Consider the following 18171-nt stretch of genomic DNA (forward strand, 5'->3'; position numbering starts at 1 on the left):
CTTGATAACCATTTGTTTACAGCTACAGCTGGATCAGGCCCAATGCGCATTGGTGCTGGGGATTTACAGGTGATTCCTTCCCAAGTTTGTACAAGGTGATCTCCCTTAGAGATGGTTAACTTAAGCAGGGATGGTGGGAGGGAGGGAGAGAGGGAAAGAGGAAGAGATGGAGGAGGAGAAGCAAACCTCACAGGGAATTTAAGGCATTAACAAAAACGACTTAAAGGCACACTTTTTATTTCGCCCCCCCTTTCTCCTCAACCTCGGGGGTTTCTTCTCCTAGAGATTAATTCAGGAGGACTATACAATACTGAGGAACACTTTTTTTTAAACAGCTGAAATGGGTCGGGAGAAAGATACGCGATTGAGGCAACACAGGTAGGATTTAAACCCAAGGATCTAATGTCGCAGGGAGGGGGAAGAAGTGAGAAACTGTCAAAGGGTAGGAACTGAAGAGGCAGGGGGAAAGGCATTTGGGAAGTGGGGTGGGTTTGCCTTCGGATGCCCATCTCAATGTGCAAAAACCCGGAGCAGAGAAATGGCATTTCAGGAACAGGTTCGGCAAGAAGGGGCAGGTCCGGCCCAGCCCAAGAGGCAGTACAGGTAGCTGCCTAGGGCAGCAAGAGTCCCAAGGGTGCTCCAGGCGACTTGGGAAATCCCTAAAGGGGGACGCGCAACTCCCCGCTCCTGCCCTAGACCCGAGAGAGGTGTGGAAGCAATTGCAAGCCCCCTCCCCAGATTTCCTGACTGCAACCTATTACGCCCCTCACTCCACAAACAAGTGAATGGAGCAAAATAACAACAACAACAACAACAACAATAATAATCCACTTGCATGAAGTTAAGGGGAGAGAATCTGAAACTGGGACAACCTCCAAAGAAGAAATGTAGTGTGTGTTTGTGTATATATATGTGTGTGTGTGTGTGAAAATTATTTTTTTGTTACCTAGGGTAGCAAAATGGCTTGCACCAACCCTGAGAAGGGGGTGAGTTTAGCGGCCAGGGAGGCAGGGGGAGCAGGAAGGAGAGGGAATGATGTCTTAAGAGTGGAACAAGAGAGGAGATGCTTGCTTGAAAGCCCCTACCTCACCACCATTCCCCTCACAAAAATCCTTAAAGAGTTAGGACAAAATGGTGATGCTGGTGAGAACATATGCCAGGAGACTGACGCGATCACGCACACACACACATACACACATGGGCTCGTTTTGTCCAGTGCAACTCTTTTTTTTCCTTTTTTTTTAATAGATTAAAAAAAAATCAATTCGTAGTAGTTGTTGCTGCTGCTGCTGCTGCTGTTTTTTTTTAAATGGACTCACAGAATTACCAATTAACCCACAGAGTGACAGCTACACAAATCAAAGTCTTGGCACTTCACAACACGGGCTCGGCCTCCATTGGCTCTTCTGCTGGCCTGGAGGGAGAAGACAATAGGACAACTGGTTACTGGCCTCCCATTGGCCCAGAGGCAGACGCAGCTATTGGGCTTTACAGCTGTGATGTCAGAGAAGGCTCAAAAAATATTTTAACTGCCGAGGTGGAAGGGGCCAATGGCAACGTTCTGAAAGTCAGCATGGTGGTCAGAAAAACGGAAGGTTTGCTCAGGATGAAGAAAACTGCCATATACACAGAAAGAAAGGAAACCTGACTTATACTGAGTCAGATCACTGTCTACACTGGCTGGCAGCACCTCTCCAGGGTTTCACCTGAAGAAGATGGGGGTTGAACCCAGGACCTTTTTGCTTACAAACCATGTGCTCTACCACTGAGCTATGCTCCCTGCACCCTGCAGAGACAGATTTGGAGGTAGGAAGCAGTTAGGCAAGGTCAGGAGTTGGGCAGCTGAGCGGAAAGAACACTCAGAAGTCAGAGGCGCTAAGACAGATGTTGCCCTCCAGATGTTGTTGGGCTCCGACTCCCACCAGCCTTCATCCAGCATGGCCAATGGCTAGGGATGATGGGATTTGTACTTCCACAGGGCAACGCATTGACTACCCTTGACCGAAAACACTTGTGATAAGATGCCCACTCCCTCTTATATGGTTTCCCCCTGATCTAAAGGAGCGAACGTACCGGACATCACCGTCTGCTTTGCCCTGCTCTGTGTCCACTGACAGCGACGCCATGGCACTGACCGTCTCGGCCTCTTCTGTCTCACCCTTCTGAGCCTCCAGCAAGGAGCAGCCGACCATTGCTGCAGAACATTTCACTGAGTTCCAGTGCTTACCTGAGACAAAAAGGAGCAATGTGTCATGAAGGAATGGCCTGTCCCGTTTGAACTTCTGGAGCTGCCCTCCCAGAACACTCTAGCGATTCCAACCTCTCTTTCCATCTATGTACAAAAGCTTTCCTTCCTTCCTTCCTTCCTTCCTTCCTTCCTTCCTTCCTTCCTTCCTTCCTTCCTTCTTTTTTTGCAAAGTCTTTGGACACAGTCCCTGAACTCCCCAACCACAATCACCTACTATAACCAAACCTGGGTACAGCAGGAGTCGTCAACTTTTTGCAAGGTGGAGAAACTGTTGTGGGTGCACATGCTTAACGCCACAACCTTTACTTAACTTCTGTCCTTGGTATCACTTGCGGGAACAGATTTAAACACACTGCCCTCAGAGTCTGAACAATAGCAAGCCCATATTGGCCACAGAGGGCGCTGCTGTCACTTGTCTTAGGGCCATAGTGAGAGGGTCAATACAGTTGTACTTTGGAAGTCAAACAGCTTAATTGCCAAATGTTTTGGCTCCTGAACGCCGCAAACCCGAAAGTGACTGTTCTGGTTTGCAAACTATTTTTGGAAGCTGAACGTCTGGCGGGGCTTCTGATTGGCTGCAGAAGCTCCCTGCAGCCAATCAGAAGCTGTGCTTTGGTTTTCGAACGTTTTGGAAGTCGAATGGGATTCCGTTTGACTTCCAAGTTATGACTGTCAGCGCTTTAGCAAACCCCTACCTGCAACATTCCATCCTTTTGTTAATTTGGTATCAGAAATACGACAAAATCTTACTCTGGATTTCAATGACGTTCTCCAGTGTGGCCACAGCATTTGCATTGGGCTTCTGCCGCAACAGAGCTTGATCCATCTGTTCCAGCTGCGTCAGAGAGAGAGAGAGAGAGAGAGGAAAGAGAGCGCTCAGTTTCTACGCCGAAAGATCTGAGGACTCAAAGCTGACCGGAAGTTGTGAGTGGGGAAGAAGGGGAAGGAAAGGCAGGCAAGAATCAAAAGTGCAAAGCTAAGAGGAGGGGAGGCCGCAGGTGAAAGGTCAAAGAACAGGGCCTGATGGAGATTCCTTTCCTGTGGAGCCTTAGACCAGCAATGGGAGGCCTGTGCAGTTCTCTAGTATCTGCTGTTGGACTCCCATCCCCACCAGACAGCATGGCCAACGGTCAAGGCTGATGGGAGTTGTAGTCCAACAAAACCTGGAAGGCCGCCCAGGTCCCCCACCCCTGCCTTGGTCCCTTTCTCCTTCTGTCAGTTCTCATAACCTGAAAGAAAAGCATGTTGATGTTTATGCACTCAGAGAAAAAGGACAAGAAAGGGCTAAGTTATAGGTGGGCTGGTTAATTTTGGGTAGGGTGCTTGTCCTGCACCTGCAAGAGTGAGTCAGCAAGCATGTGAGAGTGACTCGGCACAATCTAAAGTACAAATACACTTGAGTTTGAAGCAAGTTTGCTCTTGGCCCCTGCCCTTGGCCAGAGCTTAGTCTGTGTTGGAAAGCAGTAAGGAGTCTGCATGCTGCTCGAAGGATTGTATATAACCTATAAGCTGTGGAACTGCATTATACGGTCAGAAAAGGGACTGACCTTACCTAGAACTGTCTGGTGTTTTTCTGTTCCACTGGCATACTCCGCTGCCGTGTTGAATGAGCAACTCTGCCAGCCCCAAAACAAGGTGTATCCTTCCCCTTTTTACCCACCTCCTCCTCCTCTGCTTCCTTCGGTTGCCCCCCCCCCCCCCGTGTTGAATTATTCCCATTATTATTTTAATTTGTGAATCTCTGACATACATCTCCCAAGGCAATTTACAGAGATATAAACAGCTAAAAAAAGTCACAAACCCATACAGTGATACCTCGGGTTACATACGCTTCAGGTTCCAGACTCCGCTAACCCAGAAATAGTACCTCGGGTTAAGAACTTTGCTTCAGGATGAGAACAGAAATCACGTGGTGGCAGCAGGAGGCCCCATTAGCTAAAGTGGTGCTTCAGGTTAAGAACAGTTTCAGGTTAAGAACGGACCTCCGGAACAAATTAAGTACGTAACCAGAGGTACCACTGTGCTAGTATAGGTTTAAAAACAACACCTAACAACATCTCAGGTAGAGGCCTTTTCATCAAGCTGGAAAACCTTTAGACTTGCAAGCTCTTTGGGGCAGGGGCCTGTCCTCACGTACTCCCATAAACCACTAATTGGCAGTGCACAATCTTTTTTCTCCATGCAATTTTTAGCTGTGTCCTAAACTGCAGCAGTCAAACACACAGCTTCCTGTTTTCGGCCACCGAAGTGGACAAGCTGCACCGATTTCCAGCTGGGCCTTGTGGAGGTGCCATTAGCAGGGCAGACGTCCGAATGCATATATAAACAGAAACTGGCGGGCATTCATGTGCCAGGACAGACATGCCTTCTTTCTCTGCCTTTCTCACCCCACGAAGCAAATGAGTGCCAGACCTCTTTTCAGAACCTCGGCCAAAGATTGCCCAAAAGCTTTGGGCATCGTCCCAAGCCAGCAGGTTGAGGCTTCGGGACTGCTTCTCCCCCATGCCAGCTGCACTCACCTCAAGGCCAAGCAAGGCGGAAACGCAGGCTTCGGAGGCATCGCAGATGGCTGTCAGATCGTGACCTCCTTCCAGTGCCAGGACGACACGCCCGCCCGCCAGCTTCATCAGCTGCTTGGTCAGGTGCCCAAAACCTGTGTGGCCGGGAAGAAAACAACAACAGAAAAACCAGAAAGATGAAAAACCATCATTTTCTGATTGAGATGCAGTAACTCCTCCTTCTCCCTCAGCTAAAGAGACTGGAGGAGGCCACTAACGCTCACCTTGACATCTAAAACAGTGGCCCTCAGAATTTAACAAACCATTCATAGCAAGGCAGGTGGCCAGTAAGCCATTATTCACTTTTGACTCGCATTCATAGGCTACCTCAAAATATTGGGGAGGTGAGGGCTAAGCCGCTTGAATGGATAAATAATAGGTGAGTTGGAGCTCCAGCTAGTGCAAGCACAAAGGGGCCATAGGTCACTGGCAGTGTATACATGAATAAAGTCCCAGGGGCAATCTCTAGCGTAGAAACATAGGCCCAAAATGCTCAGAGCCCAACCGTTCAACATATAGGAGTGCTGGAAGCTGCCTTATATTGAGTCAGGCCACTGGTCCCGTGCAATTCTGGGTACAATTCTGTGGCCGTTGGGATGCATTTTGGTTTGCCTGCTGATGAAACTGAGTGTAAGATGATTGATAATATTGTCATTTATCTTTTTAGACTCCTAAGTAGTAGTAGTTGCCTGGACATTGTCCTGTTCGCCTCTGTATACTTCCATCCTTATTCAGACATTGTGGCAGATTGCAATGTTTAGCTGGTGATATTGTGAGGTTTAGCTGGTGATACTGTGAGGCTTAGCTGCTGATAACATTGCAGTGTTTAGCTGGTGAGTTATTGAGATGTTAAAAATCAGATATAGCCTAACCCTTACACACATTGTGATTCGCAATATATTGCCAGCTCAAATATTATGAAACAATTATCACGATGTGAAGCTCAAACCGGTTTTGGATGATATATCGATATATTGCCCAGCCCTAGGCAGTGGTTCCCAATTAGCTAAGTACTTCAGACCTCCTGTTTTTCCTAAGTCAAGCCATGGACCTGTTGTATTTGAAAATTCCAATATCTCTATGGTAGTTTTTGTCATGTGAATGATGCCACGGACCCCCTGGGTGGGTTACGCGGACCCCCTGGTGACTGCAGACCCCCAATTGGGAGCCATTGCTCTTTGTGAATGGCTCGTTCTATTTACAAACTGAGGCAAGGGGGGCACCCCCTCCCCCATGACCCACACTCACATTTGGCCGTGACAGAATATCCACCCAGTGGGGACAGGTGTCCCTCCACAGCATCGAAGCCAGCAGAAACGAGGACCACGTCTGGGGAGAACTCATTGGCTATTGGCATCACCACAGTCCTGGGAAGACACAAAACAGTCCTTAGAGGTCTCTTAGGAGGAAACACGACAGCACCAGCGCCAGCCCTGCCCTATCCTACTGACAGGGGAAATTCTAGCCATGCTCACCTTCCTGCTTTTTTCATTTCCCCAACACACTGACTCAAACTAACACCCATCTCTGTTGTGTCAGGGGGTTGTGAGATTATCATGGAAGGCGACAGAAAGGTCTACTGCTTTCTAGCCCCAGCAGCAGCTTCCTCCTGGATTTCTCCCTACCTAGACTCCAATCAAAAAGGTGCTGGCTAGGATAAGGCAGCCTCCCACAACCTGGTACCCTCCAGAAATTCTGGACTTGAGCTCCCAGCATCCTTAACCAGCATGGCTAATGGGGTCATGGATGATGGGAGATATGGTCCAAAACGTGTGGAGAGCACCAGTTTGAGGGAAGCCTGTGATAAGAGAAGGACCAGACTTCTGACAGTAGAGAGACTGTGCTGGCCATCAGGCAATGGCTTTTCCCACCTGCTTTATTATTTTATATTATTTATTAAATTTGTACACCGCTCTATACCTGTAGATCTCAGGGCGGTTCACAGCCTTGCCTCACCCTCCAGCCCTAAGAGCCTTTCCCAGACTATGACTTTAAGAACAGCAGAAGCAGCAGCTGAGAAGAGAGGAGTTCAGGGATGTTGTTTTTAAAATAAGTTGTCTCCGTTTCTCAATTTTATCCTTTTGCATGGTTTTGTATGTATCACAGTGATTTTATGTGTTGCGACTTGCTGTTATTTTTATTCATTATAGCTTATGGTGATTATTAAAGAGTGAATTTCTGTTTAATTACTGCTTGCTGATATTTTATTGTGCACTATGATAATCTAATGGATGACTCAAAGTTCCTTTGATATGTTGTTTATTTTAAAGTTATGTTTTTATTATGACTTCTTTGTATTGGATCAAGTTGTTGTAAGGTGTGTGGTCTTATGTTGGGTATTTTGTTTTTTCTTCAGCTTGTACGCCACCTTGTGTATAGCAATATAGAAAGGCAGTATACAAATTAGAAGTGAAATGATTATTATTTCTACCCTGTGTACCTAACTGCAATTGCAGTTCTCTATGTGCTGGTCCCTTATGTGATCATTAACAGGTAAAAGTTAAAAGCTAAAGGACCCCTGGACGGTTAAGTCCAGTCAAAGGCAACTATGGGTTGCGGCGCTCATCTCGCTTTCAGGCCGAGGGAGCCGGCGTTTGTCCACAGACAGCTTTCCGGGTCATGTGGCCAGCAGGACTAAACTGCTACGGGTGCAAAAGAACACTGTGATGGAAGTCAGAGCGTATAGAAACGTCTACCTTCCCGCCACAGCGGTATCTATTTATCTACTTGCACTGGTGTGCTTTCGAACTGCTAGGTTGGCAGGAGCTGGGACAGAGCAATGGGAGCTCACTCCGCCATGGGGATTCGAACCACCGACTTTCCGATCAGCTAGCCCAAGAGGCTCAGTGGTTTAGACCACAGCACCACCCGCATCCCTTGATCATAACAGCACCACCCACATAAAAGGAGCAGTCGGTGGCAGGCCTGTGAGAACGCTGAAGTTTGATGAAGCACACAAAACCCTTAGGGGAAACCCTCTCAGTGCGGAAACCCAGTGTGTGGGCACCCCTGGCAGAGAAAGCCCCACTCCCAGTTAGGGACAGTGAATGCCAGCAGACCTACCGGAAGGCAGTCAGATACTCCACGTCACCAATGGGAGGGTCCACTCCACCAGTCCAGGCAATGTTGACGTTGTAACCTACACCCATCCCGCTGCCAACCTGGAAGAGAGAAGCCTCGTAAGTAACAAATGCTGGCTCTTATTCGCAGCTTGGATCATGCACCAAGCTGCCGGTGGGAAGGGGCAAAGGGACACTGGCATACATCTGAGGCTGGAGGGGGGAGAACTTGCATGCAGATGGACCCCAGAGAGAATGCAGAAGCACAACAGAGAAGCGAAAGAGAGAGGGGTGCAAGGGCAGCAGCATGCAGGACGCCTACTGGAGAAAATGCTGGTCCATCTCAAATGATTGGGGTCAGAAAAGACAGGACACACATACATGCAGGGATTTCTGTGAATTCTGCACCCTGGGCAACGTTCCAACCTTTGCCCGCCCCAAGCTATTTCCTGGACTACAAAACCTTTCCCTGAACAAAATGGCGGAGGTAACTGATTAAAATCTTCTCTCAATTGGTGTTCAAACTGTTCTTGGGGGATAAACCTTCTCTCTTTCTCCCTGCAATTCTTCCCTCCTTTACAGAGCCGCTTTAGGTGCATTCTGATGCAACTCCTTATAGGAGCCAGTGTAGATTTCTTAGTCGAAAAGCAACCTCTGTTTGCGCCCTGCTTTCGCATTCTTTACTGATGCATCTATGAATGCTTCAGGGAGTTAAAAAGAGGGTGGTTTTAGGAACTGGCGAAGCTGGTGGGGAAAATCCGAAACCAGCGTGATCAAGCATTTCAAAAAGACTGGAGTAAATTTATACAATATTTGAAGGACCATTGTAAGCAATTACCAGCACTAGCAGGGTTGCAAGAAGACTTGTAACGACAATTGTTTCTACCTTTTTATATTTACAGTGGTACCTCGGGTTACATACGCTTCAGGTTACAGACTCCGCTAACCCAGAAATAGTGCTTCAGGTTAAGAACTTTGCTTCAGGATGAGAACAGAAATCGTGCTCCGGTGGCGCGGCAGCAGCAGGAGGCCCCATTAGCTAAAGTGGTGCTTCAGGTTAAGAACAGTTTCAGGTTAAGAACGGACCTCCGGAACGAATTAAGTACTTAACCCGAGGTACCACTGTAATTAAAAATTGCGATATTTTGAATGAGTGAAATGGGAAAATGTATAAATGCTATGATATAAAGATGAATTTGGAAAACCAAGAGGCAGGGAGTCGATAAGCTCTTTAGAGCAAAAGAAGTAAAAGGGATGACGAAGATGTTTTTAAATATTATAAAATGGAAAATCAATAAAAGTTGTTAGAAAAAAATTAAAATAAAAAGAGGGTGGTTTTTTTAAAAAACAACAACACCTAGAGAGGGATTTCAAGCTAGATTCAGCACCACCATCTTGATTATTACAAAAACAAGCACCAGAGGTGAATAAAGGTGTGAACTCACCTCTTCAGGAGCTCCACTGCCTGGGAAGAAATTGCCATTGTCGTAGCGGTGCAGAGAAACATAGAGCACGTTGGGGTCGCTGTAGAATGCCTGCTGGGTGCCATTGCCATGATGGATATCCTGCCAGAGCAGAATGAAATAAATAATAATAATAATAATAATAATTTATTTATACCCCACCGATCTGGCTGGCTGGGTTTCCTCAGCCACTCTGGGCGGCTTCCAACTGAATATCAAAAACAATACAGCGTCAGACATTAAAAACTTCCCTAAACAGTCGTCTTTTAAAAGTAAAATAGCTGTTTATTGCCTTGACATCTGCTGGGAGGGCGTTTCACAGGGCGGGCGCCACTACCGAGAAGGCCCTCTGCCTGGTTCCCTGTAACCTCACTTCTCGCAGCGAGGGAACCGCCAGAAGGCCCTCGGAGCTGGACCTCAGTGTCCGGGCTGATCAATGGGGGTGGAGATGCTCCTTCAGGTATACAGGACCGAGGTTGTTTAGGACTTTAAAGGTCAGCACCAACACTCTGAATTGTGCTCGGAAACGTACTGGGAGCCCATGAAGATCTTTCAGGACCAGGAAAGATGTTAGCCAATAAGGACAAAACAACCCAAGCCTAAGCAGCTTCAGGAGCAGAGTGAGAGACCCTTACCCAGTCCACGATGAGGATTTTGCTAATGGCAAGCTTTTGCTGGAGGAGCTTGGCAGTAATGGCAACAGAGTTGAAGAAGCAGAAGCCCCTGGGAAATGAAAGGGGAGAAAGGTATTATCAGAAATGTCAGGGATAATGATGATGATGATTACTTTGCTTCATTCACTTGTTTGTGGAGTGAGGGGGAGAATAGGTTGCAATCAGCTACATGTTAGGATAAACCTCCTAAAATGCGCAACCAAAGAATGCTTTTTGAAAAAATTAAACCCATGCACATGGAGCATTCCACAAGCCCATCACATCCTGTTCACCACTAAAGTGTTTACACTGGCCCAGATACCAGACTTTGCTTACTATAAAAATATACAACAGCTTTGCCACTGGCTTTTTTTGATAATGCCCAGTATAAAGAGAAGGGTGGGCAGGAAAGCAACAGCACAGATAGCAGACTTGACCACCACATTCATGGACTCGGGCATGCCCATTCAACTAGGATACTGTATCTCCCAGAAGCAGTAATGCAAGTTAATCGTTGCTATATTTTGAGACCATGGTCCCACTGAAATCAATGGGACTCAAGCTAGTCAACGTGACCAACGTTTCGCATTGATTCCAACAGGAATTCGAAGTCCGAATCCAACTCAAAGGTTTGGTCCAGCTCCTTTCTTTTCTGAACTACCTAATCCACAGGAAAGGAAGATAGAAAAACTCCCAAATTACACTCAGTGCAGCAGTAACTCAGCAGGCTCTTTAAATAATTGTGTTGGTGCAGGGAGAAGTGGAATTAAAGGGGGTGGGGTGGAGGAGATGGGCTTCTCCCACACGCAAAAATAAATGGGCAAAGCTTTGGCAAATTTGCACAGCCCTGCTCCTCAGATCTAGTTGGAGGAAGTAACCTGCTCAGAATACCCTCCTCCACAAATGGAGGGAATCTCAGTCCCAGATAGGCAGGAAAGACTAGTAGGAAGCTCCTCCTAAGAAGCCCTGAAATAGATGTGTTTAATTCCATGATGAGAACCACACTCATATAGAGAGGACAGGATTTCAAACCAAAGCAGCTTATACGACACCAACAGGGAGAAACACACATAAAATAGTATTCATGCAGTGAGAAAACCACCCCATCTCATCTAAACCATTGTTTTTAAAAGAGGAGGATTTGTTTGTTTCTAGTTAATCACATATATCCCTCCTCCTCCTCATTTATGCTACACACTCACATGGCTGTGGATTCCTCTGCATGATGACCTGGTGGCCGGATAATAGCAAATCCATTCTGCAAGAAGGAAAATACACACATGCACAAGTTCACACATGTATTAATCTTTGATTTTTGTTCTGATTCACGACACTTTCCTCCGAGGACCTCAGGGTGATGAACACAGTGTGTGGCCGTGCACACACACACAGTTTATCTTCCTAGCAACCCTATGAGGTAGGCTAGGCTGAGAAATGGTGATTGGTCCTAAACCAGCCAATGAGCTTCAGAAGGGTATGTAAACCTGGGATAAAAGTGGGATATAAACCTGGGATAAAAACGCCCATTGATTTCGGTACCCAAAGTTGGGTCTGCCATCCCTCCACCCACAGAATGAGATCGTGGAGTGCAGCAAAAATGGGTTTCGGGGAATAATGCACACCAAGATGCCTAAGGAAAACCAACTTCCAACCAAGGGGCATTCTACACATGCTGAGATATCAGTGCTTACATAGGCTCTTTTATAATAATAATAACAACAACAACAATAATAATTTATACCCCCCCCCATCTGGCTGGGTCCCCCCGGCCACTCTGGGTGGCTTCCAACAAAACACTAAAATACAATAACCTATTAAACATTAAAAGCTTCCCTAAACAGGGCTGCCTTTAGATGTCTTCTAAAAGTTTGGTAGTCATTTTTCTCTTTGACATCTGGTGGGAGGGCGTTCCACAGGGCGGGTGCCACTACCAAGAAGGCCCTCTGCCCGTTTCCCTGTAACTTGGCTTCTCACAGCGAGGGAACCACCAGAAGGCCCTCGGCGCTGGACCTCAGTGTCCGGGCAGAACGATGGAGATGGTTTTAGAAGCTGCTTCTTATCAGAGCTGATTGACATTCTGCCCAAGCTCAGAAACACACAGCTTAAATCACTAGGATTTTTGTACACACCGCAGCAGCCAAAGTGAGCTGGAATTGAGCAAGGTTCACATGAGCATAATTCTTCCATGTCCAACCAGCTGTGCTTGGGAACAAGAATTAGAGGTGGGGGAGGACCAGGGGCTGCAACATGGAGAAGCTGCACATTCATTGGGCCCGACTTACCTTAAGCTCCCCAGACGCCACTTTAAAGGCCAGCTCCACCAAGCAGCCAACAGCCATGCGGACCGCGCTGGACGAGTGCATCTCGTTCCACACTGTGTCGATGTCAACCTGCAGTGGAAGGTACAGAGCAAAGCATTGGCAGAAGCTAAGGGCTGGAAGAGGGGAGAAGAGCGGTATCGTTCAGCTTGCCTTGGTTTGGCGGCAAGGGAATGGGGCCTAAAGGAAAGGCACACACTCCGCACACACACGGATTTGCAGCAGCGTGCCTTTGCTGAGGCCCAGCTAGGTTTGCAGACGAAGGTTTGCAGCAAAATTCACTGCGGGAATGTACAGTCAGCTTGAATTGGGTGTCGCTGCCAATGCTTCGTTTAACGTCTTAAGCATGATCAGTCATTCACCTGAACATGCTTGAACTGTGGACAAGGAGCAGGGATGCACACACAAGTCCCTCCCCCAATGTCCTCCTGCACATCATCTCCCAACACTCCCTAGTTGCATGGGAAAGTCCGCAGGGAGTTTCTGCTCATGTTCACTGGAACATGAATAGACTCCTCCGAGCGATCGGGGACCCTGTTTGATCAGTGTCCCCAATCACACAGAGTTCTTCTCACGTTCAAGTGAATGCAAGTACAATCCCCTTGCAGATCTTCCTGAGGACTGAGCACGGGGGGCAAAGCACACAGGGACGCCGAAGTCAGGGCCTACCTGTGTGCCTTTGCTCCCTGTTCACAGATACAGCATGCCCATGTGTCAAGGCGAACACCTCAACGCACCTTTCGATTCATCTCTATTTGCCACATTTCTGTTCTCAATTTACTTTTTGTGTTTAAGAAAAAAAAAGGACACACAACAGGATCAGGGTTTGTTTCTTCCCCTCCCCATCCCGATTTTTAAATTCTAAAGACCAGGAAGAAAGAGAGAGCTAACATCCGAAAGCAGGCATAGGCAAACATCTGGAGGGCCGAGTTTGCCTATGCCTGTCCTAAAGGAAATCCTGAACCCCAACACACATGCCAGCGTGCTAGCCATGCTAACACCATCGCCCCTCCAGAAAAGAAAACTTGCCCGCAAAGTGATTTACCAAGGAAAGGTGGGCTCCTATTTAGTAGTTCCTGGAAAAAACGTAACGTGTGAAAAAGTACAAAGGAGTGTTTCATCAGGATCGTGAGAGGGACCATGTCATCCCTGCCCTTCCCTAAGTATCAACCGCTGACAGCCAAATTCCTTTGACGCCACATACTCACCCCAATTCCACCACATGGGAGGACGGCATACATCTTCGGCGTAAGGGGACCTGTAAAGAGAGGGATGTAGGAGAAAATAATGAAACACACCAAGCAGGTAGTGAACATGTCCTCCATGGGCACACTTTGTCCCCGTTCACTTTAGAGAAGCTCTATGCCACAACCAGGTCCTTTACACCGAATATATCTATATTTATTTATTTCACATGATTAATCAATGAAGCCGTTTGTATAGCACGTACGTTAAGAAAACCAATCAAATCAGATGGTAAAAACCAGCTTACCCAGCCATTTTGGACATACACATGATAGAAATCAGTAGTTTTAGGTATATACATGATAAAATACAGTTGCACGTTAAAATCCATGTCAAATTTACATGTTCAGAGGTAGGCTTGTTTTAAAATCTTTTAGCAGGTGCCAAAAACAATACAACAAATGTCCCTGCCTAATATCAAAGGGCAGGGAGTTCCACAGTGTAGGGGATGCCACAATGAAATATCAATTCCTTGCACATGTGGAGTGAATTTGTAAAAGTGCCAATTCTGTAGATCAAAGCAGCTGAGTGAACATACATATATATATATATATATATGTGGTAGGCTGGCATCAAGCTGTTAAGGGTTTTATATACCAACACTTTCAATCTGACCTGGTAACAAACTGGCAACTGGCACAGCTCTCTGAGCAGAGGTGTTTCTGTGCTGACAGTGTTTCCTTTGCATCGGCAGTTGGGCTACAATACCCTGCACTAAGTGCAGCTTCCAGATCAAGGGCAAGGGAAGCCTCACATGGACTGCCCTGCAGCAATCCCATCTTGAAGTCATTAAAGCCTGCACTACTGCAATCAAGCTATCGCAGTCCAAGAACGGCCGCTGCTACTGTACCAGCTGAAGCCGATAAAATTACGCACAGCAAACTGCATCCATGCAGTGCATGTATGTATTCAGAGATGACTATTTATTGCCATAATCACAGGGCAATTCCCATTTCATCCATCGAATTCAGGAATACTTGCAGCTTTTATATGAAGAGAAAGTTTCTAGTCCCTAAAGATGTAGAGGACAAGTTTAAAGCAGAAATTAACATTTGCTTAAAGCCTATTAGAGGGGAACCTGGAAAGGCCTTGCAATGGACTATACGCCTTCTTCCCCAAACTTAAGCCAAAATCTTCTGCCTTTGCCTACTACAAAGAGAAATACAATATCATGTACACATCATGGTTAAAGAAATAGTTACAAATTATGAATCAAGAGAAACAGAATCATGTGACCTGCCGGACACTGTACCTAGCAATTTCTTGCTGTCGAGCTTTTGCCGGTTCAGCGGACTGGTTCCATATAGTAACGTGTGATGCTCCGAATGCACTGTCTGGATCTCGTCCAACGTTGCTTTCCGACCACGAATCCTCTGTTAGCAAAGAGAAGAGACGGAGATTAGTGCAGAAGACGCTCTCCGGAAGCAACATCAGGTTCGCTTCTGAAGGTGCTTTTCATCAATGCGTCACAGTTAAGAAGTATTAATTGTATGCCAGTTTCTATCTAGAGAAATGTCAGCCTGGAGTACTGCTGGGGAGCCTGTGGTGGCAAAGGCCCAGCCAACACAAGGAAACCAGCAGTAACAGGAGACAGGGACAGCGGCGGAGCAAGCCAATCGGGCGCCTGGGGCCCACAGCAGTGGGGTGAGCTGGGACAGGACGCTCTGCAGGGGCTCTGAGGAGTCTGCCTGCCTCCTCCCATTCAGCTACCCCACAGCTGAAGGGGAGGTGGCGGGTGGACCGTTTGGGGCGGGCCGCCAAGCCACCGCATCACTCCCAGGAGAGACACATGGCTCAGGCACGCTGCAGGCCCCTGTTGAATGCTTTCTTTAAATATTAAGGTTCATTATCGTTTCACAAGATGTGTATCTCTTTAAAGGCCAGAGCAAATATCATGACCTAGTTTTACAGCTGTGAAGCAGTATAGCAGGTGCTGTTAAGTTGTGTTACTTAAGCTGTGTCAGCAATTGGGTATAGTACAGTGGTACCTCGGGTTAAGAACTTAATTCGTTCCGGAGGTCCGTTCTTAACCTCAAACTGTTCTTAACCTGAAGCATCACTTTAGCCAATGAGGCCTCCTGCTGCTGCCGCGCCGCCGGAGCCCAATTTCTGTTCTTATCCTGAAGCAAAAGTTCTTAACCCGAGGTACTATTTCTGGGTTAGCGGAGCCTGTAACCTGAAGCGTATGTAACCTGAGGTACCACTGTATATAAAGAGCAGTGTGTACCTCTCTCAGTACCCTGGTGAATGGATCAATGGATGGGTCATACTTACAGATGTAATGTAATTTAATGTAAGAGAAGTTTTTGTTTTTGTAATTAAAGCCAAGCAAAAAATATTTTTGTGTTTCTTCATTGTTTCCTGAACGTGTGGTCTCCCCAACACGCTTTCTGCAGCGCAATTAATCTGCTAAATACGCAACAGCCCCGCGGTGAGTGCCCCTGTGGCATTGTGTCACCCCCCCCCCTCAGTGGTGAAAACCGGGGGCATCCCGCCCCCACCGCACCCCCCTCCCTCCACCCCATGGACAGGGAGATTGAGTCTAGACAGGGGTGGTAGCAGGTCTTCAGGCCATGTCACCCCCACACTGATAGTGTCTCATAAACAATACTAGTTGCTAACCTAGGCCCAAGATGATGATGATGAGGATGATGATGATAATAATAATAATAATAAATTTTTATTTATACCCCGCCCTCCCCGGGCTCATGGAGGCTAACACCAGTAAAATTACAATTTAAAAACCCAATTTAAAATACAGGATAAGATCAAATTTAAAATGCAGCCTCATTTTAATAGTAACCCATAGATCAAAACCATAAGGGGAGGGAAACATAAGGGTCAGACTGAGTCCAAACCAAAGGCCAGGCGGAACAGCTCTGTCTTGCAGGCCCTGCGGAAAGATGTCAAGTCCCACAGGGCCCTAGTCTCTTGTGACAGAGCGTTCCACCAAGTCGGGGCCAGTACTGAAAAGGCCTGGCCCTAGTTGAGATGATGATGGTTTATTATTATTTATACCCCACCCATCTGGCTGGGTTTCCCAAGCCACCAGCAGAAGCATCTAACAATGATTTAAAAACGTAATGAAACACTTGGCAGAGCAATTGCTACTTTAAAGAATGACAAACAACCCATCTACCGCCAAAGACTCTCCAACTAAGTGGCGGAGTCCACTGAGTTACATTCCATGCAATGGAAGAAAAGGCAAGGAACCAGTGAAGGGATGGATAGGCAGGAATTCCACTGCCCTTGAAGAACTGCTGAATCCCGACCAAAGAGGCCTAACTGGAACCTGCTTTTGTACAACTGATTGTCTATTTTCCGTTTCTGTGCCAGGGAAGGTTAACAGCATCAAGTCAGTGCAACTAGGAAAACCGCGTAAAGCATCCGAATGGCATGGCAACAGTACGCTGCTTGCATCTTAGTATTCAATAGCTTTCCTGTAACATCCAGAGTGAGCACACTCTGGATCGTAAATATTCCACCGTAGATATTCAAGTATGCATTTTTGTTATAAAAAGGTAAAGGGACCCCTGACCATTAGGTCCAGTTGTGACCGACTCTGGGGTTGCGGCGCTCATTTCGCTTTATTGGCCAAGGGAGCCGGCGTTTGTCCGCAGACAGCTTCCAGGTCATGTGGCCAGCATGACTAAGCCGCTTCTGGCAAACCAGAGCAGCACACAGAAATGGCATCTACCTTCCCGGTGGAGTGGTACCTATTTATCTACTTGCACTTTGACGTGCTTTTGAACTGCTAGGTTGGCAGGAGCTGGGACCGAGCAACGGGAGCTCACCCCGTCACGGGGATTCGAACCGCCAACCTTTTGATCGGCAAGTCCTAGGCTCTGTGGTTTAACCCACAGCGCCACCCGTATCCCTGCATTTTTGTTATAGTTGGTCATAATAAAATGCATGTGATTGTGTTGTTCCTTGCATTGTGTCCTTCCACCAGGCAGAGTAAGGTTGGTGAAGACAAAGCTTGCTCATTACCTTAAGGGTGTTGGTGAAATAGATACCTGTGCATCGCCAGTTCTCTGGGGGAGTTACGATAGGCTGCAATCCTAAACCAATTTAGTTTGGAGCAAGCCCCACTGAGTTGAATAGGGCTTACTTCTGAGCAGACATGGCTAGGATCGCTCTGTGAGCCATGGAATCTAAACTGATAAAAGTAGCAGAATCCAGAATGCCATTATCAGGCTTATAAGAACACCCCTTTGCTATAAACTGAGGGTGCTTTCATAGAAGAAGAAAATGCAAGTACTTTTAAAATCTCTCAGTTGCCCAGAATGACTTCACACCCACTTGCATCATGCATCTTCAAACATTTAACGCCTTCACACTCTTAGAAATATTGCACCTTTGGAGAAGAGGTCACGTCCTTAGGAAGAGACCTTACCGTTGCTATGGTGAAAACACGGAAACTGACAAAATGATAATGTCTAGTTTGTGGCAAAAGGATGACCTAGATCACCTGAATTGAGTAACAGCCACATTTCCAAGGACTGTCGCTTTAACTTTAAAAGTGGATGTTTACTGTTTCAAGCGCTCCATCAACCATATTCACAAGGTTGTGGTTGTTGTTTTTTCCATAAAGCCACTTGGAGACAAGAGAGGTATTCTTAGCATC

At 46.9% G+C, this 18171-nt stretch overlaps 1 protein-coding gene across 4 annotated transcripts in view; it reads right to left on the reverse strand.

The window, feature by feature from the left end:
* Positions 1-220: 220 nt before the first annotated feature.
* HDAC5 (histone deacetylase 5) overlaps positions 221-18171 on the reverse strand; it is a 113449-nt gene continuing 95498 nt past the window's right edge. For all 4 annotated transcript variants that reach the window (XM_081883846.1, XM_081883848.1, XM_081883847.1 and 1 more), the window contains 12 exons: positions 14797-14917; positions 13508-13557; positions 12264-12371; positions 11184-11239; positions 9964-10051; positions 9311-9430; positions 7870-7967; positions 6055-6173; positions 4768-4901; positions 2999-3083; positions 2074-2227; positions 221-1414 (listed from right to left, as the gene is read on the reverse strand). In XM_081883846.1, the coding sequence (XP_081739972.1) occupies positions 1375-1414; positions 2074-2227; positions 2999-3083; positions 4768-4901; positions 6055-6173; positions 7870-7967; positions 9311-9430; positions 9964-10051; positions 11184-11239; positions 12264-12371; positions 13508-13557; positions 14797-14917 (1173 nt within the window). In that variant the 3' untranslated portion in view covers positions 221-1374. The remainder of the gene's footprint in view (positions 1415-2073; positions 2228-2998; positions 3084-4767; positions 4902-6054; positions 6174-7869; positions 7968-9310; positions 9431-9963; positions 10052-11183; positions 11240-12263; positions 12372-13507; positions 13558-14796; positions 14918-18171) is intronic.

This window comes from Podarcis melisellensis (assembly GCF_964234715.1).
Source record: "Podarcis melisellensis genome assembly, chromosome: 13".
Taxonomy (NCBI): Eukaryota; Metazoa; Chordata; class Lepidosauria; order Squamata; family Lacertidae; genus Podarcis; species Podarcis melisellensis.